Source organism: Scyliorhinus torazame, chromosome 9 (genome assembly GCF_047496885.1).
Source record: "Scyliorhinus torazame isolate Kashiwa2021f chromosome 9, sScyTor2.1, whole genome shotgun sequence".
Taxonomy (NCBI): Eukaryota; Metazoa; Chordata; class Chondrichthyes; order Carcharhiniformes; family Scyliorhinidae; genus Scyliorhinus; species Scyliorhinus torazame.
In genome coordinates, this window is record NC_092715.1 from 272,665,200 (window position 1) to 272,676,996 (window position 11,797).

Below are 11,797 nucleotides of genomic sequence, written 5' to 3' on the forward strand. Positions count from 1 at the left end.
ATTTGTGGCGCTATGCATATTATTGCGTAGTTAAGCCATGAGAAGGGCTGGTTTAGCTCAGTGGGCTAAACAGCTGGTTTGTGATGCAGAACAAGGCCAGCAGCGCGGGTTCCATTCCCGTACCAGCTTACCCGAACAGGCGCCGGAATGTGGCGACTAGGGGCTTTTCACAGTAACTTCGTACTTGTGACAATAAAAGCTTATTATTATCATTAGAATTCCACCCCAGTGACACCTCCAGCGCCAGTGGGACACCGTCCTGCTTGTCCGCTGGTGGCGGCACTTAGGATCTGGAACAGAGAATCCCGGCCAATAAATAAGCTTCTTTATTTTTGAACACACAAAAACTGGCTGCTGGAATGATTTCAGTAACACCGTCTCTCTCCAGGTAAGAAAACACACTCCTCTTGCACACAAACTCACTGAACACAGACAGTGAAAGGGAAGACTATAATTCTGTCCATGACAGAATGCACAGTGTTCTGGTGGATCTATTACAAGACAGGAATAAGCAAGGAGACAGAGAGAAAATAAAAAATATCATTTGATATTACTGCCAGTGAATCAGTTATTTTTGCTGTTCAACCACGAAGGAGCTTGCAATTAAATAATGTTTTGTTCGAGACAAGCCAGATGCACAGAATCCCTCATTTACGACTAGCAAAATGGAAACATTACAATTAACTGTCAGAGCCCTCAATGCAATGTGCTGTACACTCGATATGAACATCAATACTGATTATACTGATTTAGAAAGCAGTTATATCAATAGCTGTAATGTAGAATCTGTTGGGTATTCTGCATCCTGTGTCATGAGAATTCACTGCTCAAATAAATTATCTGATGTGAAACTCTTTGATAATTCACCGAATTGATTATTAAATTACTGGGTGGAGTTATTGATGAGGAGGGCTTGTGGGGCAGTGCGCAGTGGCCTTGCCTCTGAGCCACAAACTCCAGGTTCAAGTCCCACTTTAGGCCCCAGTGGAGGGTCAATCTGTAACTCCGTCCAACATTCACCATTGGCAGGAGCGATTCCTGGATGGCAGTGTGACAGAGAGAGAGTGAGTCTCTACCCTCGCGGTCCATAGCCCCAGCCTGCCACCTACATGTAAGAGTGTACGTTGCCACAACTCGGACTCCTTGGGGCGCTGCTTGGCTCAGTTTGCTGGACAGCCAATTAGATCAAATGGGAGCCGACAGCACAGGGTTTGACCCCTGTTCAGGCCAGGGTGGACTTTGGACCAGTGGTGGAGGTCATGGTGGGGTGATTCAGATCTGCCTTTAGGCGGAGAACTCCAGGAGTAAAGTAGAAGTTACTGTTGGGTAATTTTCAATATCCTCCATTTAGTTCTTTTGCCATTAAAACCGCGTGAACTGTAGTCTGTCTGCGGTTTCCAAGGCCCCAAACGCTTCTGAGAAACTCTTTCAGGAGAGGGGTTACCTTTCTCATTCCCACACGGCTCCTGTGCTGTTCTCTGGCCAAAAAGAAGTAAAGAGGTGACTCTCTGTCTGAGCCCCGTCCAATGAGAGTCGCGAATAACGGATGAGAGGAGTCCGGTGTGACTGCCTCACTCGGTGTTCCTTCTCCCTCTGGAGAAGCACCGCGGCCTTTCCTCATTCCGTGCCCGATGGCAGGCCAGGATCGGGAACTCCATATCTGCAGAATCGTTAATATCAAACCTCTGCCTCTGCAGCTATCTCCGTTTTAAAATCCTCTCTACAACCTCCTGTGGAAGATTTGAGATGTTTTACTGCACTGAAGGCGCTATACAAATGCAAAATATTGTTGCTGTTGCCCACAGTTTTTATCATTGTTTCATTTTACATGAACTTTCTTTTAAAACGTTGATTATTCCAATTTAGAATCGTCACCACTGCACAATCATAACTGGATTCTCTAACCTCATGCATTTCAGTAACACACACAAATATAATCTTCATTGGGAGAGGCGGAGCCAGGCTGGATTAGAAATACAGTCAGTAATCTGCATCCTCGGGATTTCCCTATGGGGGGTGTTGAGTGTAGTGGGATCATGTCACAAATCCAAGGGGCAGGATTATCTGTTTGAGAGAGTATATCCTCCCACTGGAGAATATTGCCGCTGATTTGCGCTGGGAGCGGCCCACGGGAGCGATTCCCTACCGCCTGCTCATAGATTATCATAGAATTTACAGTGCAGAAGGAGGCCATTCGGCTCATCGAGTCTGCACTGGCTCTTGGAAAGAGCACCCTACCCAAGTTCAGCACCTCCACCCTATCTCCATAACCCAGTAACCCCACCCAACACTAAGGGCAATTTTGGACACAAAGGGCAATTTATCATGGCCAATCCACCTAACCTGCACATCTTTGGACTGTGGGAGGAAACCGGAGCACCCGGAGGAAACCCACCCACACACAGGGAGGATGTGCAGACTCCGCACAGACAGTGACCCAAGCCGGAATCGAACCTGGGACCCTGGAGCTGTGAAGCAATTGTGCTATCCGCAATGCTACCGTGCTGCTGTGCAGATTGCGAAGATTTCCCTGGCCAATCCCACACTCGGGCTGCCATTTTGAGCAGGTTGCTGGATAGCGAGGTTCAGCGGCTGGGTCCGCCCCCCCCCCACATCACAATTCCGGCCCCCCACCATGGGATTCATTGGTTCACCCCCCCCCCCCCGCAATGTGGTTTTCATTCACATCAATGGGAAATTGCTGGTACTAGGCTGTGATTGACAGAGAATAAAGGGAAGTGAGAGCACTTTACTGCTTTTGATGTGGTCAAGAGCTGTCAATCATAGCTAGATGTTTATGAACATTGCGGTTAGTTTCACAGCAGGCTACCCGCGATCCATTCAAGCATGAAGGGAAATGAAATTAAACAATCCAGGTAGTTCTGGTGGGGGTCTCTGGTGTGAGGCTGTGTTATGGGGGGTGGCTGGTGGGGGTGTCCGGTGGCTGTGGGGTGGGCAGGATTTGCATTGTGGGGGTAGAGGGCCCTCCGTTGGACTTTGGGGGCACCCATCTTGAAGATCTACCTCCTTGTGCCACCACAAGGTCCACTCTGGGAAATACCTGGACCAATCCACTCCCACGTAAACCCCAACCCAGATCGCCGGAGGTACGTAGGATCTGGTGCCCAGTCTGTTAATAGGATGCAAATGAGTCAATGTAACTGATTTGCATCCTCCCGCTGGCACGAGGCAATCCCAATTTTCCCCCATCGCTGGATTCTCTGCCCCGTCGGGAACTCCGCTACGGCGGCTGGTGGAGAATCGAGGCCCAGGTTCGGAATGATTGTAAATTATCAGTTGGTTCTCATTGTAACATTACATTAGATTACATTAGTACATTAGATGTACCATTAACTGTCTGTGCCGAGTCTGCACGTTCTCCCCGTGTGTGCGTGGGTTTCCTCCGGGTGCTCCGGTTTCCTCCCACAGTCCAAAGACGTGCAGGTTAGGTGGATTGGCCATGCTAAATTGCCCTTAGTGTCCAAAAAGGTTGGGAGGGGTTATTGGGTTACGGGGATAGGGTGGAAGTGAGGGCTTAAGTGGGTCGGTGCAGACTCGATGGGCCGAATGGCCTCCTTCTGCACTGTATATTCTATGTTCTATGTTATGAACTTGATTACCAGCTGTAAACAAACTCAGCCAATAGTGTGGGATAGGAGAGAGAGGGGGGAATTCCTAAATGTCGGAAGAACATTTCAGAATCCATCGTTCTTTCTCCTTGTGCTTTATTTCTCTCCTTCCGTGACCTTGAGAATATGCTTTGTGGAGCTTGTCAGCTGGAGTCCAACGTGTGTGAGTTCAATGCTGGAACGGTGATCAACACAGTCTATTAGCAAAGAAAAAAATAACATACTGTAACATTCAGTAACATACAGTAACACACCGCAACATACAGCACACAGTAACATGCAGTAACACGCAGTAACACACATATAACACACATATAACACACTATGACATACAATATTCCACATACATGGATCAATCAACTCCAACATGTTTGTTGTACAAATGATCAGAAATATCCACATCGTAACTCAGGAAATGTTTGACCAATCTGCTGCTTTGTATAAATTTCCACCTATTTCCTGGTCCTTTGATTTCTGTTTCAGAAGCATTGTGTCGAGATCAATATTTATATATTGTTAATGTCTATTTTATTAAAATGTTGTGATTTAACTGGATTTTTATTATGAAATGCTAGCTTATGAAGATTAAAAAATCTTGGTGAAAATAATGTTTCTGCTGAGCTGAGAATAGCTGTGCAGATCTACACAGCTCGCTCTTGAAGAGATTTCCATGAACTTCCTTCCAGGGCATGCTCTGATGGATGCTGGCGAAGCGATGAAGCAACTTGCTGAGGTGAAAGATGCCCTCGACATGGAAGTAAAACAAAACTTCATTGATCCACTGCAGAACCTTCATGATAAAGACCTGAAAGAAATACAGGTATTGGTGGAGCTGACAGCTGTTTGTGCTGAATCTGGGCACATATCCCACTGCTTTCCCCATTCTCCCTGCCCCTCCATCGTCTCCCACCCTCCCTATCCTCTCACTGCCCCCTCCTCTCCTTCTTGCCCCATTCCTCCGTGCCTCTTTTCTCCCTCCCTCCCCTCCTCTCCTCTCCCCTCCCCTCCCCTCCTCTCCTCGCTCCTCCCCTCCTCTCCTCGCTCCTCCCCTCTCCTCCTCGCCCCTCCCCTCCCCACTCCTCCCCTCTCCTCCCCTCCTCTCCCCTCCCCTCCCCTCCTCTCCTCGCTCCTCCCCTCCTCTCCTCGCTCCTCCCCTCTCCCCCTCGCCCCTCCCCTCCCCTCCCCACTCCTCCCCTCCTCTCCCCTCCCCTCCCCTCCCCTCCTCTCCTCGCTCCTCCCCTCTCCTCCTCGCCCCTCCCCTCCCCTCCCCACTCCTCCCCTCCCCACTCCTCCCCTCCCCTCCCCACTCCTCCCCTCTCTTCCCTTCTCCTCTCCTCCCCTCCCCTCCCCTCCCCGTATCTCCCCACCCATTTGGCCATGTCCCTTTTGGTTGGGATTCTGATTTTGACGCCTTGCGGGTCTTGGGTATATCCCACAAGGTGTAAAAGCCGCCGGGAAACCGGCGGGGGGGGCCTCCCCGGGATCTACCAGCTATGTTACGCTCTCGCTCGAGGGCAACACGGCCGGTAGATCGCACACCGAGCGCGGTTAGATAGCGGTGGAGAACTCGCTGACACAGCCGGTGGGAAACACGCAGGAAAACACGTCACAAATGACACTCGGAAACCTTTCCGTAGATTGCGCCCATCATTCCCGGCCTTCAAAAGTTACCCAAAGTTTGGCCGGATACAGCACCCCAAAGCGAACCTTGTGCCGAAAAAGCGCTGCCGTAGCCCCTTGGCCATGCCGACGCCAATATCCTGGTAGATCCGATTCCGATTGCCTTCCCAGCTTCGGTCTCGACTCGCCTTGGCCCACCTCAAGATCTTTCCTTTGTCCTGAAACCTGTGCAGAGCACAATCACCGCCCTCGCCTTCTGCCACAGGACCTGTTGGCACGATCCACCTCCAGGGCCTTGTCAAAATCCCTCTCCTCCACCAACTTCACAAACATCTTCACGATGTAGCACGCATTCCCTCCACTTCCTCCGGCAGGCCCACAATACAAAGATTTTGCCGCGACCGATTCTCTTGGTCACCCACCCCCTGTGACGAACATTGTCTAGGTCGAAGTCTCGGTTACAGCATTCCTCCCTTACTCAGACGGTCATTCATTAATTTCTTGACAGCACCATCTGAAGAAATTGGAGGGACGGCGATTAGACTTTGACTACAAGAAGAAGAGACAAGGGAAGATTCCAGAAGAGGAGATTCGACAGGCGCTGGAGAAGTTTGATGAATCAAAGGAAATAGCGGAATCGAGCATGTTTAACCTGCTGGAGAGTGACGTAAGGACTCTAATTCTGAGGGGCTGAGTTTGAGCAGCTATTTACTGGAAATGAGTAAAATCTCTGAAATCACTGGGTGCGCTTTCTGGAAATTGGATAGTTAATGAGCTGCAATTTTTTTTCCCCCAAAGGTGTTTGGTATTTGATCTTTCTGCCCCATTCATTTCGCATCTGCTGTCCCTCCATGTACCACCGCTCCCTGAGGAGAGGTGGCAGATGTACCGTCCCTCCATGAGTGCAGGTGCCAAGGGTACCTCTTCACCTGCCAAAAGGGACATGTTTACTGTGTGTTGTGATTCTGCAATCTGGCCGAGGTGTGACTGAATTTATCGGGTTGAAGCTCAATGTTTGACAGCGTTGAAGTGAATGTACAAACACGCAGGATTGCAAAGATGTTACCTTGGCGAGTTACATTCCAACGCTTCAAAAAATGCTCATTTCCTGGCTCTTAATTTGACAATACAGATACATTAACACCGTTCAAAAGGCATCTCGACTAACACATGGATAGGACGGGTATAGAGGGATACGGCACAAGGAAGTGCTGAGGGTTTTGGCCAAGGGTGTTATCATGACCGGTACAGACTTGGAGGGCCGAAGGGCCTGTTCCTGTGCTGTATTGTTCTTTGTGTAATATCACTTTCACCCTCCTCTGCGTGGTGAAACTGGTTGAGATCATGGATGTGATGCTTTTTTTTTCAGTACCTGTTCACACTCTGATGATACAGAATACTTAACTTACATCATCAAACTTTTTAAAAACCCATTGCATTAACAACCTTTCCTGCAAACCCCTGGAATGTTTTCAGCATCAATTAAGTAAGTTTCTGCACCACATCGAACCGGCAATCCTTGACCACAAAAAGATCTGAAGAAGGGTCATATTGGCCTTGAAACGTTAACTCTGTTTCTCTCAGGGCAGCGCGGTGGTGCAGTGGGTTAGCACTGCTGCCTCACGGCGCCGAGGTCCCAGGTTCGATCCCGGCCCCGGGTCACTGTCTGTGTGGAGTTTGCACATTCTCCCCGTGTCTGCGTGGGTTTCGCCCCCACAACCCAAAGATGTGCAGGGCAGGTGGATTGGCCACGCTAAATTGCCCCTTAATCGGAGGAAATGAATTGGGTACTTTAAATTTATTTTTAAAAACTCTGTTTCTCTCTCCACAGATGTTGCCAGCCCTGCTGAGTTTTCCTGAACTTGCTGTTTTTAATTCTTGACCAGAGACATATGTTTTAGATGAGATTTTGTGTAGCTGTGATTGACTGTCCCAGCAGCCTTGTCAGTTCGTTCTCGGTGCTGAACGATAGTGAAAGGCTTTGGCAAAGGGGGGTGTTAAATAATTTGAACCTACAGTTAATGAACATGGGTTTGCAATATTTTCAGCAATGCAATAGTCACCTTTCAATTGGTAAATGTTCTTAAATGTTCGGATGAAGCACCTTAAACTTGGCAGCAAATGTAATTGGAGGATTTGTGCCATCTGGTGGTTGAAATGTCACTAACACGTTCGGGATTGAGAACAGGGACTGCTGCAGAGGGTTCCAACTCAGGGTCATTTTAGTCTAATTCATCCCCAGTGCAGTTGATGCAATCAGATAGTTTTGTATCCAGCTTATTTTTAATTTGCACTCACTAACCAATGGAAAGCAAGATTGGAAGGGGTGTTAAATGTGCAGCTGCTACTGACTTCAATCCCATTGGTTTCTCTCGAAGCTGGTTAGGCTATATTTAAATTCCCTCCCTCCCCAATGCTGTGCATGATGCTGAGGCATGCACTGCTCCCAATGCAGTCCACAAACATGGTGAATGGATTTGCTTTCTTCTGTTTCATACTTTCAGATTGAACAAGTGAGCCAGTTAACCGCCCTGGTCCAGGCCCAGCTCGAGTACCATCGGCAAGCTGCACAGATCTACCAGGACCTCTCTGTCCAGTTAGACCAGAGGTGAGTCTGAAATTAATCCCTCATGAGTGTTTTCAGTAAACAGCCGTAACAATTTCATTTTAATCGGAGTCACAGTTCCCCGGGGTACACTGTACCAGGCAGGTTGTAGCCTGGAGCTATGGGCAGTGATGGGAGAGACATCAACTTTCTTTCTGTCACACAACAGACCAGAGATCTCTCCCACTCTTACTGTCTGCCATTGGTGTGTTGGAAGGATTTACAGGGCGATGGTCAACATGTTTGGCCGTGTTATGGACACACCTCCTTGGCCAGCAAGCCCTGGAGTGGGGTGTGAACTCGGAGCTGGCTCGGGGTCAGGGTTGCTACCAACTGCTCCACAAGACCTGGTGAATACAGTTAAAGTAGGGAGTCCTACACATTGAGCAGGACTGGGGAGGTGAGTACAGCAGAATCTCAAACTAACAGCAACAGTGGCAACATCCACACAGGTTATTGATAATCAAAGGACATATTTTTAACGTTTTTGATGAATGCTCACTAGTTTATGATCTCATTGCCAGGGGATATGCAAATCTGCGACACCCATCCTAAACGTTTCGAGGTCCGCATGCCTAGTTTTCCATCGTTAAAGACCTGCCACTGGGAGAGTTCAAACCCCAATCAAATTTCACTTTTTTAAAAGCATACAGTTTATTTTTGAGAAGAGTCTGGTCGTTTGAAACATTTGATAATGTTCATTTTATTTCATACTGCCTTCTTGTTTCCTCATTGGTTTGCTGCAGTCAGGCAGCAACATGATGTGGGTCACATCACCATCTCTGTGTCCAGCAGCGTTATCAGTCCAGGAGTCTGTTACTAATATTATTTAAATTGAGCTCCAATATTTCCTTGTAATTTGCAATCCGATAGGCACCTAGCACAGCTACAGGGCGCGACTGAATCTGTCCATTCACTTTCACTCCCTTGACCTATAACTGACCTATTGCTTCTACAGAATGAAAGAGGCGACGGCTTGTCCTCGAAGGGAATACAAACCAAAACCTCGTTTGACTTATGAGTTTGCAGATGATACTCAACAGAATGGTGGAGTGACTCTCAGCGGACAACGGACACCAGGTAAAATGCTGCATCTTTGACACTTGTGTATCTTTATGAACAACTATTAATCTTCATCTTTTTTAGAGGAGATGTGCGAGGGAAGAGTTTTACAAAGAGCACAGTGAGTGCCTGGAACTCGCTGCCGGAGGATGTGGCGGAAGCGAGGACAATGGTGCTGTAGAAGAGACATCTTCACAAATACATGAATAGGATGGGAATAGAAGAGTTAGGACTGTGGAAGTGCAGAAGGTGGCAGCAGTGTTAACCCGGGTCCCTGGCATTGTGAGACAGCAGTGTTCACCCGCGTCCCTGGCACTGTGAGACAGCAGTGTTAACCCGAATACCTGGCACTGTGAGACAACAGTGTTAACCCGGGTCCCTGGCACTGTGAGACAGCAGTGCTAACCCGGGTCCCTGGTACTGTGAGACAGCAGTGTTAACCCGGGTCCCTGGCACTGTGAGACAGCAGTGTTAACCCGGGTTACTGGCACTGTGAGGCAGCAGTGTTAACCCGGGTCCCTGGCACTGTGAGACAGCAGATTTAACCCGGGTCCCTGGCACTGTGAGGCAGCAGTGTTAACCCGGGTTCCTGGCACTGTGAGACAGCAGTGTTAACCCCGGTCGCTGGCACTGTGAGACAGCAGTGTTAACCCGGGTCCCTGGCACTGTGAGACAGCAGTGTTAACCCGGGTCCCTGGCACTGTGAGACAGCAGTGTTAACCCGGGTCCCTGGCACTGTGAGACAGCAGTGTTAACCCGGGTCCCTGGCACTGTGAGACAGCAGTGTTAACCCGGGTCCCTGGCACTGTGAGGCAGCAGTGTTAACCCGGGTCCCTGGCACTGTGAGACAGCAGTGTTAACCCGGGTCCCTGGCACTGTGAGACAGCAGTGCTAACCCGGGTCCCTGGTACTGTGAGACAGCAGTGTTAACCCGAGTCCCTGGCACTGTGAGACAGCAGTGTTAACCCTGGTCGCTGGCACTGTGAGACAGCAGTGTTAACCCGGGTCCCTGGCACTGTGAGACAGCAGTGTTAACCCGGGTCCCTGGCATAGTGAGACAGCAGTGTTAACCCGGATCCCTGGCACTGTGAGACAGCAGTGTTAACCCGGGTCCCTGGCACTGTGAGACAGCAGTGTTAACCCGGGTCCCTGGCACTGTGAGACAGCAATGTTTCCCCGGGTCCCTGGCACTGTGAGACAGCAGTGTTAACCCAGGTCCCTGGCACTGTGAGACAGCAGTGTTAACCCGGGTCCCTGGCACTGTGAGACAGCAGTGTTAACCCGGGTCACTGGCACTGTGAGACAACAGTGTTAACCCGGGTCCCTGGCACTGTGAGTCAGCAGTGCTAACCCGGGTCCCTGGTACTGTGAGACAGCAGTGTTAACCCGGGTCCCTGGCACTGTGAGTCAGCAGTGCTAACCCGGGTCCCTGGTACTGTGAGACAGCAGTGTTAACCCGGGTCCCTGGCACTGTGAGTCAGCAGTGCTAACCCGGGTCCCTGGCACTGTGAGACAGCAGTGTTAACCCGGGTCCCTGGCACTGTGAGACAGCAGTGTTAACCATTGCACCACCGTCCATGATTAGAAGCTTTAATGACCCGGTGACCAATAAAGTTGATGTGAAAGTTTGAGCTTACTGTGATTATCTCTAAAATGCAGGCACACTGGACCAGCCGTGCTGCAGGCTTCGTATGATTTTGACCCCGAGAATGAAGGAGAACTTGGATTCAAGGAGGGAGACGTCATCACACTGACCAATCAGATCGATGACAACTGGTATGAAGGGATGCTGCATGGACAGTCGGGATTCTTTCCCATCAACTACGTTCAAGTTTTAGTCCCTTTACCCCACTAGAGTGACTCTTGTAACCCGACCTGACATTATATTTGTGCCACAGGTGAAGGTGGTTCAGTTTGTGAGATTGTCTGATGCAATCACACAGTTTATCGACAAACTCCATCATTGTAAAGTCTTCAGTTTACATGTATTATAGTCCTTAAGTGTTGCACTCCGTTGCATCTGTAGTAAATGTCGGCAGCAATGTTGCTGCCCTCCATCGTCAGTGCAAACTAGATGCTGTCGTCGTGCTCGGTAACACACAGCCAGTTGTGGTATAATCTGTGAAAGTTTTTTCCTGTTTTCCAGTCTGTCTTGCCTGAGTGTATAGTGCTGCATCTAGCTTACCTTATTTTTGTAACAGTCGTAAAGCTGTACAGCTTGGTTCTTGAGAATATATTTATCTAAAATTAAAAGAGAGAGTATATGTGTTATATGAATTGTTTTTCTCCTATCTGTGCAGGATCCAATAATGCAAAGTGTAAAACATTGGATTGTTCAATGTGGTGAATTCCAGTACATTAAAAATGTTCAGTAAAGCTATCTGTTTGTGTGGACTATTTTTCCAAAGGACAATTGGCTCATATTTCATCATTGATATTCCAACTGTCCAGCTAATGGAATAGAAACTATTTGCGGTCTCCAGCTGAGCGGATTAACCATTAAACCTCTGCAGGTTGCTGCTGTACAATTCCAGCCCCTTTGTCACACCCGACACACACACTCCAGGCATTTCCTTTTCGGAGAACGTACCTCACTTCAACAAAGAGAAAGTATCTCAAAAAAGTTAGACAGGTTCTTAAGTTGGGACGTTGACTATTCTGCCAGCTGTAACTGTTGAGTCCGGCTGTTTGGGGGCCGTAATCTCTCCATATCTGAGCTGAGGAGAGCAGCAGAGAGGCCTCACACTAGACAAATGTGTGAGGTTCTCACAGGAGGGGGAGATTTCAGCAGCTTTGCCTGGTGATGGAGACAGGTCAATTACCTCCCCAGCTACTCCCCTGATGAAAGTCACTGAAGCAGAGGGGACTGTGGGCAAGGTTG

At 48.9% G+C, this 11,797-nt stretch overlaps 1 protein-coding gene across 1 annotated transcript in view; it reads left to right on the forward strand.

The window, feature by feature from the left end:
- The window catches only part of LOC140429921 (endophilin-A1-like), a 157,617-nt gene extending 146,321 nt beyond the window's left edge, over positions 1-11,296 (forward strand). The window contains 6 exon segments of the mRNA XM_072517515.1: positions 4,316-4,449; positions 5,758-5,916; positions 7,754-7,857; positions 8,813-8,934; positions 10,576-10,596; positions 10,599-11,296. Of these exon segments, the coding sequence (XP_072373616.1) occupies positions 4,316-4,449; positions 5,758-5,916; positions 7,754-7,857; positions 8,813-8,934; positions 10,576-10,596; positions 10,599-10,771 (713 nt within the window). The 3' untranslated portion in view covers positions 10,772-11,296.
- The last annotated feature ends 501 nt before the right edge of the window (positions 11,297-11,797 follow it).